Raw genomic sequence first — 17,449 nt, 5'->3', positions numbered from 1 at the left:
CAGATGGTTTTTGGGATCAGAGATTCCAAAATTCCCAGCAGGCAGTATGGAGGTTCCTCAGAAAATTAAAAATAGAAATACCATACAATCTGGAAATTTCACTGCTGCTTATTTACCCAAAGAAAACAAAAACACTAATTCATAAAGATACATGCACCCCTATTTTTTTTGTACAATTATTTACAGTAGCCAAGATATGGAGGCATCCTAAGTGTCTGTTGATAGATGAAGGGATAAAGAAGATGTGGTATATACAATGGAATATCATTTAGCCATAATAAAAAATGATATCTTGCCATTTGCAACAACATGGATGGGCCTAGATGGCATTATACTAAGTAAAGTAAGTCAGACAGAGAAAGACAAATACCATGTGATTTTACTTATATGTGGAATCTTAAAAAACTAATGATTTTATTAATTTGGGTCCTTTCTCTTTTCTTTTGGATAAGTCTGGCCAGAGATTTATCAATCTTATTAATTCTTTCAAAGAACAAGCTTCTAATTTTGTTGATCTGTTCTACTGTTCTAGTTTCTATTTCATTGATTTCTGTTCTAATCTTTATCATTTCTCTTCTCCTGCTTGGTTTAGGCTTTATTTGTTGTTCTTTCTCCAGATCCTTTAGGTGTAAGGTTAGCTTGTGCATTTGGGATTTTTCTGATTTTAAAAAAATATTTTATTTATTTATTTATTTGACGGAGAGAGAGACAGCCAGCGAGAGAGGGAACACAAGCAGGGGGAGTTGGAGAGGAAGAAGCAGGCTCCCAGCGGAGCAGGGAGCCTGATGCGGGGCTTGATCCCAGGACCCTGGGATCATGCCCTGAGCCGAAGGCCGATGCTTAACAACTGAGCCACCCAGGCGCCCCAGATTTTTCTAATTTTTTGAGAGAGGCTTGAGGGCTATGTATTTCCCTCTAAGGACCACCTTTGCAGTATCCCATAGGTTCTGAACTGATGTGTTTTCATTTTCATTGGTTTGCATGAACTGTTTAAGTTCTCTTTAATTTCCTGGTTGAGCCATTCATTCTTTAGCAAGATGTTTTTTAACCTCCAAGTGTTTGCATTCTTCCCAAATTTTTCCTTGTGGTTGAGTTCCATTTTCCATGCATTGTGGTGTGAAAATATGCAGGGAACAATTTCAATATTTTGGTATCTGTTGAGACCTGATTTGTGACCCAGTATGTGATCTATTCTGGAGAAAGTTCTGTGTGCACTTGAGAAGAATGAATATTCTATTGTTTTAGGATGGAATGTTCTGTATATATCTACAAAGTCCATTTAGTCCAACGTGTCCTTCAAAGCTCTTGTTTCTTTGTTGATCTGCTTAGATGATCTGTCTATTGCTGAGAGTGGAGTGTTGAAGTCTCCTACAATTAATGTATTATTAGCAATATGAGTCTTTCTTTTGGTTAAGAGGTGGTGTATGTAGTTGGCTGTTCCCATGTTGGGGGCATAGATATTTACAATTATTAGATTTTCTTGTTGGATAGACCCTTTAAGTTTGATATAGTGTCCCTCTACATATCTTACTACAGTCTTTGGTTTAAAATCTAATTTGTCTAATATGAGAATTGCTGCCCCAGCTTTCTTTTGAGGTCCGTTGGCATGATAAATTGTTCTCCATCCCGTCACTTTCAATCTGGAGGTGTCTAGAGGTTCAAAATGTGTCTCTTGTAGCCAGCATATGGATGGGTCCTGCTTTTTTATCCAGTCTGAAACCCTGTGCCATTTGATGGGAGCATTCAGCCCTTTCATGTTGAGAGTAGCTATTGAAAGACATGAATGAAAGAGGAGAAATCACGACCAATACCAAGGTAATAGAGGAAATTATTGGGACTTATTACCAGCAGCTATATCCCAACAAATTAGGCAATCTGGAAGAAATGGATGCATTCCTGGAAACTATAAACTACCAAGAGTGAAACAGGAAGAACTAGACAATCTGAACAGACCAATAGCCAGCAAGGAAATTGAAACAGTAATTAAAAACCTCCCAAAAAACAAGAGTCCAGAGCCAGATGGCATTCAAGGCGAATTTTTCCAAACATTTAAAGAAGAAATCATACCTATTCTACGAAGTTGTTTCAAAAATTGAAATGGAAGAAAAACTTCCAAACTCAATCTATGAGGCCAGCATTACCCTGATCGCAAAACCGGGGAAAGACCCCATCAAAAAGGAGAATTACAGACCAATATCCCTGATGAACATGGATGCCAAAATACTCAACAATCTCCTAGCCAATAGGATCCAACGGTACATTAAAAGAATTATTCACCACAACCAGGTGGGGTTTATTCCTGTGATACAAGGGTGGTTCAACATTCACAAATCAATCAATGTGATCATATTAACAAGAGAAGAGACAAGAACCATAGGATCCTCTCAATTGATGGAGAAAAAACATTTGACAAAATACAGCATCCTTTCCTTTTTGTTTGTTTGTTTGTTTTCATGTGCCCTTTTTTAAATAATTTTTTATTATGTTATGTTACTCACCATACAGTACAGCATCCTTTCCTGATTAAAACTCCTCAAAATACAGGGATAGAGGGAACATACCTCGATATCATAAAATCCATCTATGAAAAGCCCATTGCGAATATCATTCTCAATGGGGAATAACAGAGGTTTTCCCTAAGGTCAGGAACATGACAGGGATGCCCACTCTCATCACTGCTATTCAACATAGTACTAGAAGTCCTAGCCTCAGCAACCAGACAACAAAAAGAAATAAAAGGCATCCAAATTGGCAAAGAAAAAGTCAAACTCTCACTCTTTGCAGATGATGTGATACTCCATGTGGAAAACCCAAAAGACTCCACCCCCAAATTATTAGAGCTTATATAGCAATTCAGCAATGTGGCAGGATACAAAATCAGTGCACGGAAATCAGCTGCACTTCTATACGCTAACAATGTGACTGAAGAAAGAGGAATGAAGGCATCGATCCCATTTACAATTGCACCCAAACCCATCAGATACCTAGGAATAAACCTAAACAAAGAGGTAAAGGACCTATACTCTAGAAACTACAGAACACTTATAAAAGAAATGGAGGAAGACACAAAGAGATGGAAAAACATTCCATGCTCATGGATTGGAAGAATAAACATTGCGAAAATGTCTCTGCTGCCCAGAGCAAACTACACATTCAGTGCAATCCCTATCAAAATACCATTGACATTTTTCACAGAGCTGGAACAAACAATCCTAAAATTTGTATGTAACCAGAAAAGACCCCGAATCACCAGGGGATTGATGAAAAAGAAAACCAAAGCTGGGGCATCACAATGCTGACTTCATGCTATATTACAAAGCTGTGATCACTAAGATGGCATGGTACTGTCACAAAAACAAACAGACACACAGACCAATGGAACAGAATAGAGAGCCCAAAAATGGACCCTCAATTCTATAGTCAACTAATCTTTGACAAAGCAGAAAAAAATATCCAATGGAAAAAAGACAGTCTCTTCAATAAATGGTGCTGGGAAAATTGGACAGCTACATGCAAAAGAATGAAACTGGACTACTTTCTTACACCAAACACAAAAATAAGCTCAAAATGGATGAAAGACCTCAATGTGAGACAAAAATCCATCAAAATCCTAGAGAAGGACATAGGCGGTAATCTCTTCAACATTGGCCACAGCAACTTGACTTATTTTAAGACATGTCTCTAAAGGCAAGGGAAACAAAAGCAAAAATGAACTTTTGGGGCTTCATCAAGATAAAAAGCTTCTGCACAGCAAAGGAAACAGTCAAGAAAATTAAGAGGCAACCCACGGAATGGGAGAAGATATTTGAAAATGACATTACAGATAAAGGGCTGGTATCCAAGATCTATAAAGAACTTCTCAAACTCAACATCCAAAAAACAAATAATTCAGTCAAAAAATGCGCAGAAGATATGAACAGACACTTCTCCAAAGAAGATGTACAAATGACTAAAAGACACATGAAAAAATGTTCAACATCACTAGCCATCAGGGAAATACAAATCAAAAGCACAATGAGATACCACCTTACACCAGTTAGAATGGCAAAAATTAACAAGACAGGAAACAAGTGATGGTGAGGATGTGGAGAAAGGGGAACCCTCTCACACTATTGGTGGGAATGCAAGCTAGTACAGCCCACTTTGGAAGACAGTATGGAGGTTCCTCAGGATGTTAAAAATAGAGCTACCCTATGACCCAGCAATTGCACTACTGGGTATTTACCCCAAAGATACAGATGTAGTGAAAAGAAGGGGCACATGCACCCCAATGTTCATAGCAGCAATGTCCACAATAGCCAAACTGTGGAAGGAGCTGAGATGTGCCTCACCAGATGAATGGATAAAGAAGATGTGGTTCAATATACAATGGAATATTACTCAGCCAGCAGAAGGATGAATACCCTCATTTGCATCGACGTGGATGGAACTGGAGGGGATTATGCTAAGTGAAATAAGTCAATCAGAGAATGACAATTATCATATGGTTTCACACATATGTGGAACATATGGAATAGCACAGAAGACCACAGGGGAAGAGAGGGAAAACTGAATGGAAGAAATCAGAGAGGGAGAGAAACCAGGAGAGACTCTGGACTCTGGGAAACAAACTGAGGGTTTGTGGAAGAGGAGGTGGGTTGGGGATGCACACCCTCAGGACCTTCTCAGCAGTTAACCCAGGAGCCCTGCCTCTCTGCCCTTTGTGCTTCTAAAAGCGCAAGCAGTCCTGGGTTTGCACAAGTGTTCCCAGCTCTTGGGAGCGGTCCCGTGAGCGGCCTGGGTTCCCGTGTGCCCCTGCAGCTCCTGGATCCTGTTTAAGCACTGTTATCCTATTATAAAGCCCTTCCTGGCCAGCCATTAGGGCTCTGTGAGTTATCTCTGTGTCCCCCAGCACAGGACACTTTCGCACGCAGGTATTATATCAATTTCCAGGGCCAGCTTATAGAGGTTCCCTCCCCCTTCTGTTTATCTTCCTCTGCCTGCAGAATCACGCCTCCACCTTTCATACCTTGGGACAGGTGGTGTTTTTCTGCTTGTAGAGATCCAGATATATATTTTTACATCTCAGGCTGATTTCGTGGGTTCAGAATGGTTTGGTAGATATCCAGCTAAATTCAGGGGACTGGTTGAAATGGAGTCCCCTACTCCTCCGCCATCTTTCACAACTGATTTTTTAAAAAAGATTTGTTTATTTTAGAGAGCATGTGTGAGCAAGGGGAGGATCAAAGAGAGAGGGAGAGAAGCAGACTCCACACTGAGTGAAGAGCCCAACCTGGAGCTGGATCCCAGGACTCTGAGATCATGACCTGAGCTGAAATCAAGAACCTGATGCTTAACCAACTGAGCCACCCAGTGCAATTGATTTATAAATATTGAACTTGTATTCAACAAAATTACTAAATTCTCTTAATTCCAACATTTATCTATAAATTATACTGGAAGGTTTACTTTTAAATCATGACTGCTGCAGATAATGAGGGTTTATTTTCCTTTCCAACCCTATGCTTTTTTTCCTTACCTTATTGCAATGGCTAGGACCTGTCCTCAGCACACAATAGAAATGGCAATTGCAGAATCTCAATCTAAAACTCACGGGCAAACTTTCTTTTTTTTTTTTTTTAAAGATTTTATTTATTTACCTGACAGAGAGAGAGACAGCCAGCGAGAGAGGGAACACAAGCAGGGGGGAGTGGGAGAGGAAGAAGCAGGCTCCCAGCAGAGGAGCCTGACGTGGGGCTCGATCCTGTAACGCCAGGATCACGCCCCGAGCCGAAGGCAGACGCCCAACCGCTGTGCCACCCAGGCGCCCCTCGGGCAAACTTTCTTATTCATGTTTTGTTTTTACCTGTAAATGCCTCTTATTTACCGTCATTGACAAAAGATATTTTCACTGCGTATAGAATTTGAAGTTTGCCATTACTTTTCTTTAGCAAATTGAGCTGTTGTTTCATTATCACCTAGTTTCCATCACTACTTCTGAGAAATTAACCCAGTTTGATATTTCTTTATAGATAATCTCTTTTCTCTGTAGCTGCCTTTTAAATTTTGCCTTTGTTTTACATAAGCTTCAATATGAAATATTTAGATATGAATCTTTTAAAATTTTGTCCTGCTTGGAATGTGTTGACATTCTTCAATTTCTCATTTGGTATCTTTAATTGGTTCTGGATCATTTTCACTTATGATTTCTTCAAATATTTTTCCTGTTTCTTTCTTTCTCTCCTTCTGCAACTTCAGCTATCCAGATATTTCCAGTCTGTCTCTTGCTTTCATGCTTCCCCATTTTTAATTTTTGTACTGCATCCAAGAAGCTTTCTTATTATGTAATCTCCAGGCTAAATTAATTTCTTCCATTGTCATTAAATTGCTGTCAAATGCATTTCCAAAGTTTGTAACAGGCTTTATTTATTATACTTATTTATTTTTAGTTTTTAGATGTTATATATGGTTCATCCCCAAACTATCCAAGTGACTTTATACTTTTCTTTTTCATAAAGATTTTTAATTTTAATTTTAATTTTTAATTTATTTATTTTTTGATGTAAAGTTTGATGATTCATTAGTTGCATATAACACCCAGCGCACCATGCAATACGTGCCCTCCTTACTACCCATCACCAGTCTATCCCATTCCCCCACCCCCCCGCTCCGAAGCCCTCAGTTTTTTTCTCAGACTCCATAGTCTCTCATGCTTCATTCCCCCTTCTGATTACCTCCCCTTTCTATATCCCTTTCTTCTCTTACCGATCTTCCTAGTTCTTATGTTCCATAGATGAGAGAAACCATATGATAATTGTCTTTCTCTGCTTGACTTATTTCACTTAGCATTATCTCCTCCAATGCCATCCATGTTACAGCAAATGTTGAGAAATCGTTCTTTTTGATAGCTAAGTAATATTCCATTGTATATATGGACAGATTTTTTAAATTTTATTAAGTTTTTAATTCCAGTATGGCTACCATACAGTATAATATTAGTTTCAGGTGAACAATATAATGATTCAACAATTCCATACATTATTCAGTATTCATCAAGATAAGTGTGCTTTTCATCGCCATCACCTATTTCACCCATCCCCCACCCACCTCCCCTCTGATAACCATCAATTTGTTCTCTATAGTTAAGAGTCTATTTCCTGGTTTGTCTCTCTCCCTCTTTTCCCTTCTGTTTGTTTATTTGTTTCTTAAGTTCTGCATATGGAATGAAATCATATGGTGTTTGTCTTTCTCTGACTTATTTCACTTAGCATTATACTCTCTAGATGAATTCATGTTGTTGCAAATGGCAAGATTTTATTCTTTTTTATGGCTGAGTAATATTCCATTTTATATATATGCATATACCACTTCTTCTTTATCCACTCATCAGTCAATGGACAGCTGTGCTGCCTCCATAATTTGGCCATTGTAAATAATGCTACAATAAATACTGGGGTGCATTTATCCATTTGAATTGTGTTTTTATATTTTGGGGGTAAATACCCAGTAGTGGAATTACTGGATCATAGGGTAGTTTTTTTTTTTTTTAAGATTTTATTTCTTTATTTATTTGACAGAGAGAGAGAGAGACAGCCAGCAAGAGAGGGAACACAAGCAGGGGGAGTGGGAGAGGAAGAAGCAGGCTCCCAGTGGAGGAGCCTGATGTGGGGCTCCATCCCAGAATGCTGGGACCACACCCTGAGCCAAAGGCAGACACTTAACGACTGTGCCACCCAAGCGCCCCTGGATGATAGGGTAGTTCTATTTTTAATTTTTTGAGGAAACTCTATACTGTTTTCCACAGTGGCTGTACCAGTTTCCATTCTCACCAACAGCACAGGAGGATTTTCCTTTTTCCACACCCTCACCAACACCTGCTGTTTCTTGTGTGGTTGATTTTAGCCATTCTGACAAGTATGTGATGATATCTCACTATAGTTTTGATTTGCATTTCCCTAATGATGAGTGATGTTAAGCATCTTTTCATGTGTCTGTTGGCCATCTGGATGTCTTCTTTGGAGAAATGTCTGCTCATGTCTTCTACCCATTTTTAAATTAGATTATTTGGATTTTGGGTGTTAAATTGTATAAATTCTTTACATATTTTGGATACTAACCCTTTATTATGTATGTCATTTGCAAATATCTTCTCCCATTCAGTAGGTTGTCTTTTAGTTTTGTTGATTGTTTCCTTCACTGTGCAGAAGCTTTCTATTTTAATGTAGTCCCAATATTTTATTTTTGCTTCTATTTCCCTTGTCTCAGAAAACATATCTAGAAAAATATTTCTATGGCCAAATCAGAGAAATTACTACCTGTTTTCTCTTCTAGGATTTTTATGGTTTCAGGTCTAACATTTAGGTCTTTAATCTATTTTGAGTTTATTTTTTGTGTGTGGTTAAAGAAAGTAGCCAGTTTCATTCTTTTGTATGTAGCTGTCCAGTTTTCCCAACACCATTTGTCGAAGAGACTGGAGACTGTTTTTGTTCCATTGCATGTTCTTGGCTCTTTTGTCAAAGATTAATTGACCATATAATCATGGGTTTGTTTCTGGGGTTTCTATCCTGTTCTGTTTATCTATGTGTCTGTTTTTGTACCAGTACTATACTGTTTTGATTACTATGCTTTGTAGTACAACTTGAATAATAATGGCGAGGGTGGGCATCCTTGTTGTGTTCCTGATCTTAAGGGAAAGGCTTCCAGCTTTTCCCCATTGAGAATGATATTTGCTGTAGGCTTTTCATAGATGGTTTTTATGAGATTGGGGAATATGCCCTCTATCCCTACACTCTGAAGGGTTTTAATCAGGAAAGGATGCTGTATTTCGTCAAATGCTTTTTCTGCATCTATTGAGAGAATCATATGATTTTTGACTTTTTTCTTGTTGATATAATCTATCACACTGATCGATTTGCGAATGTTGAACCACGCTTGCATCCCAGGGATGAATCCCACTTGGTCATGATGGAGAATCCTTTTATCTGTTGGATTCTATTAGCCAGAATCTTGTTGAGGATTTTGGCGTCCATATTCATTAGGGAAATCAGTCTGTAATTCTCCTTTTTGATGGGGTCTTTGCCTGGTTTGGGGATCAAGGTAATATTGGCCTCATAGAATGAGTTTGGTAGCTTTCCTTCTGTTTCTATTTTTTGAAATAGCTTTAGGAGAATAGGTATTATTTCTTCTTTGAATGTTTGGTAGAATTCCCCGGGAAAACCATCCGGTCCTCGTGTTTTGTTTGTTGGAAGGTTTTTTATCACTGTTTCAATCTCTTCATAATTAATTGGCCTGTTTAAAAAATCAATTTCTTCCTGTTTCAGTCTTGGTAGTTTATAGGTTTCCAGGAAGGACTCTATCTCTTCCAGTTGCTTAATTTATTGGCATAAAGCTGTTGATAAAAGTTTCTAACAATCCTTCCAATTTCATTGGTGTTGGTTGTGACCTCTCCCTTTTCATTCATAATTTTATTAATTTGGGTCCTTTCTCTCTTCTTTTGGATAAGTCTTGCCAGTGGATTGTCAATTTTATTTACTCTTTCAAAGAACCAGCTTCTAGTTCTGTTGATCTGCTCTACTGTACTCCTGGTTTCTAATTCATTGATCTCTGCTCTAATCTTGATCAACTGTTTTCTAGTGCATGGATTAGGCCTGTTCCTCTGTTGCTGTTCCAGCTTCTTGAGGTGAGAATATAAAAACTACATTTTAGATTTTTCTATTCTTTTGAGTGAGGCTTGGATGGCTATGTATTTTCCCCTTAGGACTGCCTTCACAGTATCCCATAGGTTTTGGACCGCTGTGTTTTCATTCTCATTGGTCTCCATAAATTGTTTAAATTGATTTTTGATTTCCTGGTTTATCGAATCATTCTTGAGCAGGATGGTTCTTAGTCTCCAAGTGTTTGAGTTTCTTCCAAATTTTTCCTTGTGGTTGAGTTCCAATTTCAAAGCATTGTGGTCTGTAGTACAACTTGAAATCTGTAATTGTGATACCTCCAGCTTCATTTTTTTTTCATGAACATAGTTCTAAGTTTAAAAAATTTATTTGAACATAATAAGCACAATCATTTGCACATCTGATCTGATAATCCCAATATCTGAAGTCATTTCAAATATGTTTCTTGTGAGTGTTGTTTCTACTGATGGCATTCATGGTATCTTTTTCTTTGTTCATTGAGTTATGGTTGTATGCAGCTCATTTACTTTCAAAAACTTATATGGGAGAATAACTTTATACCTAGAATAGAAGAAAGGGTTTGTTTTTATTTTTGCCAAGAGATTAGGGGTGTAAACAATCTGGGATTACTGTATGTTAATTAATAAAATTTTAGAGGGAAAGATATGAATTTAGTATTTAGTATTTAGAATAATTTTAATTATTTTTAATTTTAATTAATTTTAATAAAAGGATGTTATTATCTTTTTCTCTTGTCTATGTGCATCTAAATGCAAATCCATAAAGGGGTTGGTTATTGGCAAAACAACACTCGTTGCATTCTTCTGTTTGTGGGAGTAAGGAAGGCTTTGCTTCTATTTCAGCCTCACTGTGAAACAAGATCTACACATGGCTATGCAGGTTGTGCAGTGCAAAAAAACTTCTATGGTGGTCATGTCCTTTAGAGTTTCTTATTAATGAGGGGAGAATCTCATATTCTAATAGTCCTCCAAATTCAGTGGGCTCTGGGATTTTATTTTGACTTTTTCTTTCCTATGATCATTAAAAGTGAATTGAGGAACCTGTTATTCCAACTTATTACAATAGATCCAGCAGCCATCATTGTGTAAACTTTAGAAAAGAAAAATTCTTGGTAAGACTCTTAGAGACATAGCTTGGAGGACTGTGGTCTTCTATCTAATCCAGCAATGCTCAGGAGGATAGATGACTTGGGTCCTTATTAAGGCAATTCTCGTAATCAGGTGAAGTCAAGAGTTGGCTATTGTCCTCAATCTGATGCACTGCTGGAATACATGACTGGTCGGGAAATAATGATCATGTGTGCCAGATTATGGGGAGTCTCTGAGCCCCAGATTCAGCTGTATGTGAATAAATGGTTGAGTTCAATGCAACTGGAACCCCATGCTGACAAGCTTATCAGAACCTACAGGTGAGTCATTTCATTATGATGATCTTTTTGTTGCTCCCATAAATGTTGATATGCTTCCCTGTGTTTCTGATGTTTGAAATAAATGAGTACAGCTCCACCTAGGTCCCTCTGTCACACAATTAGCTAATTGTAAAACTGTCTCACAAGTTGCTAGGTTTCAGATAATAGTAATAAGACAGATAAATGTAGTTCCGTGTCTTTCCTTTGCAGAGATGAAACTAAGAATCCTAGTTCTATTTGAACTGTAGCCTCTAAATCTCAAAAGGGATTATATTATTCTTCCTAGTGTCCATATGGTACTTTGTCTGCCAAGAAAGGAGGAATCTAGGCCCTTTGAATTATGGTAGATTTTTATACTTGGGAAATCATGGTACCCTAAGCACAAGTAAATAAATGCCACTGATGGTGTACCTAAAATCAGTTACATAAAAGTCAGTCATCTACATTTCAAATGAAAATTAATTGATATATACACCTGTACTGGGCTTGCCAACTTATTGAAGTACAACTAATCAACATTATGGAATTCATATTACATGTTTGTTGATATGTTTGTGCTGTTTCCTATAAGTAACTAATTTGAATAACCTCCCTTTCCCCTAAATTTTCTCTCTTTCTATGACCATAAAGTGGAGGAACCAAACGTAGGCTGAGTACTGCTATTGCCCTAATGGGAAAGACCTCAGTCGTTCTGCTGGACGAGCCATCAACTGGTATGGACCCTGTAGCCCGACGCCTGCTCTGGGATGTTGTGACATGGACACGTGAAAGTGGCAAAGCCATCATTATAACTTCCCATAGGTGTGGCTCATTTGGAGGCTTGAATGAGGGTTGGCAAGTATTATGGTGGTTATAAGCGAGAATCATTTGGGGCTAGGAATATTGACAATAAATTTGCTTAGGTATGTGATCTCTTCTGTAATACTAATGAATGGAATGGCCAAAAATCCTCATTGAGTTAAATAATTAAGAATGTGGAAAGAGCAGGAAGTTCAGGAGATGTGTTTGGGCATTTGTACTCTACTACTAATTGTTTGAAAATTTTTCACTTTCCAACTATGATCTTTATGATTAGCAAATTCCATTTCATATTGAAAACAGAGTCACAAAATCTTGGCTCCATTTGAACTACAGAATGTCCTCCAAAACAGCACTTTTTATGCTATTATGTTTTGCTAGAATGGAGGAATGTGATGCCTTCTGTACCAGGCTGGCCATCATGGTACAGGGAAAGTTCCTGTGCCTGGGTAGCCCTCAACACCTCAAAAACAAGTTTGGCAATATTTACATCCTGAAGGTCAAGGTCAAGATTGATGAGCAGGAGGATAAACTGGATGGTATCAAGTATTTCATCACACTGACATTCCCAGGTAAATAAGGTAATTTTATACAGATGTGTTAGATCATTGGGTTTTTTTGTTTCACCATCCATATGTTTAATGTCTTCAACAAATGTTTCCTGTGGCTTATTGATATTCATTGATCTTCCATGCTGAATTCCTTTTGGGAATCCTTCTTACTATAGTTTCTTAGCATAATAAGGCATGTGTTTTCCACACATACAAAAAGGTTCTCACTCAGCTCTTGTATCATTTTATTAAGGCAGCTTTGGATTCGAGCTGTCAATATAAATTATATCACTAACGTCATATTTTTGAATACAATTCTCAATTATTTTCACATACTACCCATGCAAAGTTTTAAGGCTTTTTCCCTCCAACTATGTATCCCTAGTCTTTTGATGTCTCAGCCAGGATGTGGTATAGAAATGCAAACAATGGGGGCGCCTGGATGGCGCAGTCGTTAAGGCGTCTGTCTTTGGCTCAGGGCGTGATCCTGGCGTTCCGGGATCGAGTCCCACATCGGGCTCCTCCGCTGGGAGCCTGCTTCTTCCTCTCCCACTCCCCCTGCTGTGTTCCCTCTCTCGCTGGCTGTCTCTGTCAAATAAATAAATAAAATCTTTAAAAAAAAAAAGAAATGCAAACAATGACTACTAAGCTTTTCTCTTCTCTCAAAACTAGTTCTGCTTCTGCTGCTAAATTCAACAAGCACCTCTCTGCCTACATAGTATAATACCAGAGATAGCAACTATTTTTTTTCTGTCCTTTACCTCTCTTTCCTAAATATAAAGCAGAAGCATGGCAAAGATTTTAATAATGTTGGTGATGGGTAGTAAGGGGGGCACGTATTGCATACACAACTAATGAATCATCGAACTTTACATCAGAAACCAGGGATGTACTGTATGGTGACTAACATAATATAATTTAAGAAAACATTAAAATAAAAAAATAAAGGTTAACATCAAAGAAAAAAAAATAATGCTGGTTTTTCATCTTACTTCCACTTTGTTAGGCTGAGCAAAATATCACAGAAGTTCTCATTGTGTGTCAGGCTGAGGAGTTGTAAGTTTATCTTCCAGGCAATGGAAAATATCATGATTGATTGCACAGTAGGAATAGAGAGCAGATGATAGATAAGAAATGAATGGAAGAGAAGATGTGGAGAACAGATGTATGGGAAAATAATTACACCAGTGTTGGTCATAGTGATTGTGATGTGCCTATGACACCTGCAGATGGATGTGTCCATTAAGAAGTTCAATACTCACTTAATGCATTCATTCAGCACATATTTTTGAGTACTTATTCTATCAGACTTCTATTTCACATGGTGTCTAATTACCACAAAGAGAAGCTATAACCAAAAAACCTCACTTATTGTGTGCTGTCCTAGCTCTGCTTCAAGGAGGGATACTAAACACTGACCCAAGACTTGAGTATGTGGACATGAGAGGTTTAATGAGAATGTGGGTTTGAAGCACATTCTCAGCTGTAAGGTATTCATTGCCCCGTTCTTCCTTACATCATTCTGGAGCAAATACCTCTTCAAATATGACAGAATCAAAAGGAACTGACTTGGAACATATACCTAAATGTTGATTTTCAAAAAGAAGATATAAATATTGCAAGCAAAAGTTATCTAGAATGTATACTTTAAAGAGGATTTACCACAATAATCAGATATTTGGGGTAAATGATTCTACATAATCCCAAGGAAATTTAACTGATATGTGTTCTTTTTTTAAAATGCAACGATGATTCTATTTCTACAACATGGAAGATTATATAGTCTGAAAAGTACTACTGGTAAAATGAAACTAAAAATTGATCAAAATTAAAACAAATACATCTCAAAAGAGAGAAAAAAATTTTAACCAGAAAACAAGAAAAAAAAAAGAGAAGAAAACAAAAGAATGGAAACAGTGAGCAATTAGAAAAGCTAACTGTGGAAACAAATGCCATTGTAACACTGGGGTCAGTAATGAAGCTCTGGACCCTCTCCAGGGTTTGGAAACTCATGCTGAGACTGCCATGTAAAGGGGGACCCTCAAGTGGGCAGTCAGAAACATCCTATGATTCCATCCTCTGATTCCCAGGAGCAAGCAGAGGTCCTCTCTGGATGAAAGAATCTCAAGTTTAAGGTTGGAGTGGGGAGAGACCCACAGAAGGCAGATATGAGAAAATACCAGAGGAAGATCTACACTGGGAGGCATATTACTTGATACATCCCAGAAGCCTCTCAGAAGGAACCCTACAGGAGAGGACTCAAAAGCTAAGAAAGATATTCTGTCCCACCTCACCTTCTATATAGGAAACTCCTTCTAAAGCTTTAAGAAAATTAATCTCATTTAAAGATAAATGACTGAAAAGAGTATAATTGAATCCCACAGAAAAATATCGTAAGTAAAAGAGGATAAAAGAAAATACCTACAGACATTGAAAGAACAGCAGAGCTACAAGGACACAAAACAGATGAAATTATTATCTAATATTTCAACATGAGCCTAAAGAATTAAGAAGGGAATGAATGGTATTTAAGAAAATCCTAAATTCCACTTAAAGGACAAAGAGATTAGATGGCTAGCCAACAAGGTGATATGCAAACAGCTGACCACATTGGAGAGGGTATTTTAAGTTAAACATTTCAGAAATACTTAACTATCAAGAGCAAATAAACCATATAGAAAGCACAAGGAAAATGGAGATTGGAAAGGAGAAAAACAGAAAACCATCAAATGGAAACACAGGAAAGCTTTCGAAAAAAAGCAAGCAAGAAGCAAGGCAAGGACAATCCAACACAACTATGAAATTAGTCCAAAAGGAGAAAAGCAAAGCCATAGATAAGAATAAATTCTAAAAACTATCATTCAAGAAAATTTCCTAAGATGAGACAAACCTGCTTATTGAAAGGACAACCTGAAAAATTGACCCAATATCATCAACACCAGGGACTATTCCAATATAACTACTGTATTTTAATAATAAAGTGGGATGACCTTTGGATCCCAGATTTAAAAAAAAAAAAAAACAAGGGGAAGAATGAAAATTTATAAGGGAAAGAAAATTACACTGATTTTGGGCTTTGTGACAAAACATCTTATGCTAAGAAAAATGTAAGCCATAGTTTTCATATGGAGCCAAAATGATTTTCAAGAATAAAATTCAAAAAGTTATAAACAAATAGGTATTCAGGGAATATTATTCCTGATGGCTCTCCCTGAAGACTATACAGACAAAAATTTCACATCGGAGGAGGAGGGAGTTAAGATGGTGGAGGAGTAGGGGACCCCTTTTTCAGCTGGTCCCCTGAGTCGAGTTGGATAGGTACCAGACCAGCCTGAACATCCACGGAATCAGCCTGAGACGCAGGAAGATACATCTGGATCTCTACAAATGAACATCTCCAGCGCTGAGTATTAAGGTACAAAGCGGGGAGCTGTGAAACCCGCACAGATATCGGAAGATAAACAGAAGGGGGAGGGAGCTGCCGCGTTCGGGCACTAGGAAACGGTAGCCACCTGCATGGGAGAGAGCCGACTGAGACCGTGAGCAGGGAACGTGCGACCAGACTGAAAACCAGAGCTCTGATGTGCTCACTGGACCCAGACTGAGACCGGGAGCTCCCCAAGCGCGGGGGGGCGGCTGGCAGCTGGCAGCTACCGGTGTTAGAAACACAAAGGACAGAGACATGCCAGCCCTGGAAGTGAGGGCTGGGACGCCAGGTGTGGGGCATACATCCTGGGATGCTGCAGGGTTGAGTAGCACCAACAGAAACAGAGTTAAAGTGGCCAGAACATCAGTGGAGAACGGTCCGAGATCCCTCTGTTCTGAGACAGAGGCTGAGATTTGGCACTGCTGCACTGACTCTAAGAAGAGGCACAGCAAACCACCAGGGAAAGCCACCAGAGAACAAAAGCCTGGAAATACCAGCTCACAGTATGCCCATCCCCATCCCCCCCTCTCAGGGGACACGGAGACTCTACCCAAACAGGGTTGCCTGAGTATTGGAGCGACAAGCTCCTCCCCCAGAAGGCAGGCTGAAAAATCAAGAAGCCCACATCCCTAAGGTCCCTATAAAACAAGGGCGCATGGCCTGGGTCTCGGTCAATAATTTCGGCTCTGGACAACCCCGCAACCTCTCCTCATCAGAATGACGAGAAGGAGAAATCCACCCCAGCAAAGAAAAGACAATGAGTCTATGGCCTCTGCCACAGAACTAATGGATATGGATATAACCAAATTATCAGAAATGGAATTCAGAGTAACCATGGTCAAGATGATGTGTAGACTTGAAAAAAGTATTAACGAAAATGTTAATGAGAATATAGAATCTCTAAGGGCAGAAATGAGAGCGAATCTGGCAGAAATTAAAAATTCTATGAGCCAAATGCAGTCAAAACTAGAGGCTCTTGTGGCCAGGGTGAATGAGGCAGAAGAACGTATCAGTGAATTGGAGGATGGGTTAGTAGAAGACAAAGCAAAAATAGAAACTGGACTTAAAAAAATCCACACGCAAGAATGTAGGTTACAGGAGATTACTGACTCAATGAAACTTACCAATGTCAGAATCATCGGCATCCCCGAGGGGGTGGAGAAAAACAGAGGTCTAGAAGAGATATTTGAACAAATTGTAGCTGAAAACTTCCCTAATCTAGCAAGGGAAATAAACATTCGTGTCCAAGAGGCAGAGAGGACCCCTCCCAAGCTCAACCACGACAAACCTACGCCACGTCCCGTCATAGTGCAATTCGCAAATATTAGATCCAAGGATACAGTATTGAAAGCAGCCAGGGCAAAGAAATTTCTCACGTACCAAGGCAAAGGTACCAGAATTATGTCAGACCCCTCTACACAGACCTGGAATGAGAGAAGGGGTTGGGGGGGCATTTTTAAAGCTCTTTCAGAGAAAAACATGCAGCCAAGGATCCTTTATCCAGCAAGGCTGTCATTCAGACTTGATAGAGAGATAAAGACCTTCTAGAATTGCCAGTCACTGACCAATTTCATAACCATAAAACCAGCCCTAC

At 38.7% G+C, this 17,449-nt stretch overlaps 1 protein-coding gene across 1 annotated transcript in view; it reads left to right on the top strand.

Annotated features, from left to right (window-relative positions):
* The window catches only part of LOC103668907 (ATP-binding cassette sub-family A member 3-like), a 147,155-nt gene that overhangs the window by 117,453 nt on the left and 12,253 nt on the right, over positions 1-17,449 (top strand). Inside the window, exons 26-28 of the mRNA XM_040636563.1 lie at positions 10,892-11,079; positions 11,710-11,880; positions 12,259-12,449. Coding sequence (XP_040492497.1) covers positions 10,892-11,079; positions 11,710-11,880; positions 12,259-12,449 — 550 coding nt within the window. The remainder of the gene's footprint in view (positions 1-10,891; positions 11,080-11,709; positions 11,881-12,258; positions 12,450-17,449) is intronic.

Source organism: Ursus maritimus, unplaced genomic scaffold (assembly GCF_017311325.1).
Source record: "Ursus maritimus isolate PB19 unplaced genomic scaffold, ASM1731132v1 scaffold_2, whole genome shotgun sequence".
NCBI classification, from domain to species: Eukaryota; Metazoa; Chordata; class Mammalia; order Carnivora; family Ursidae; genus Ursus; species Ursus maritimus.
This window is presented reverse-complemented; position numbering and strand designations above follow the sequence as displayed.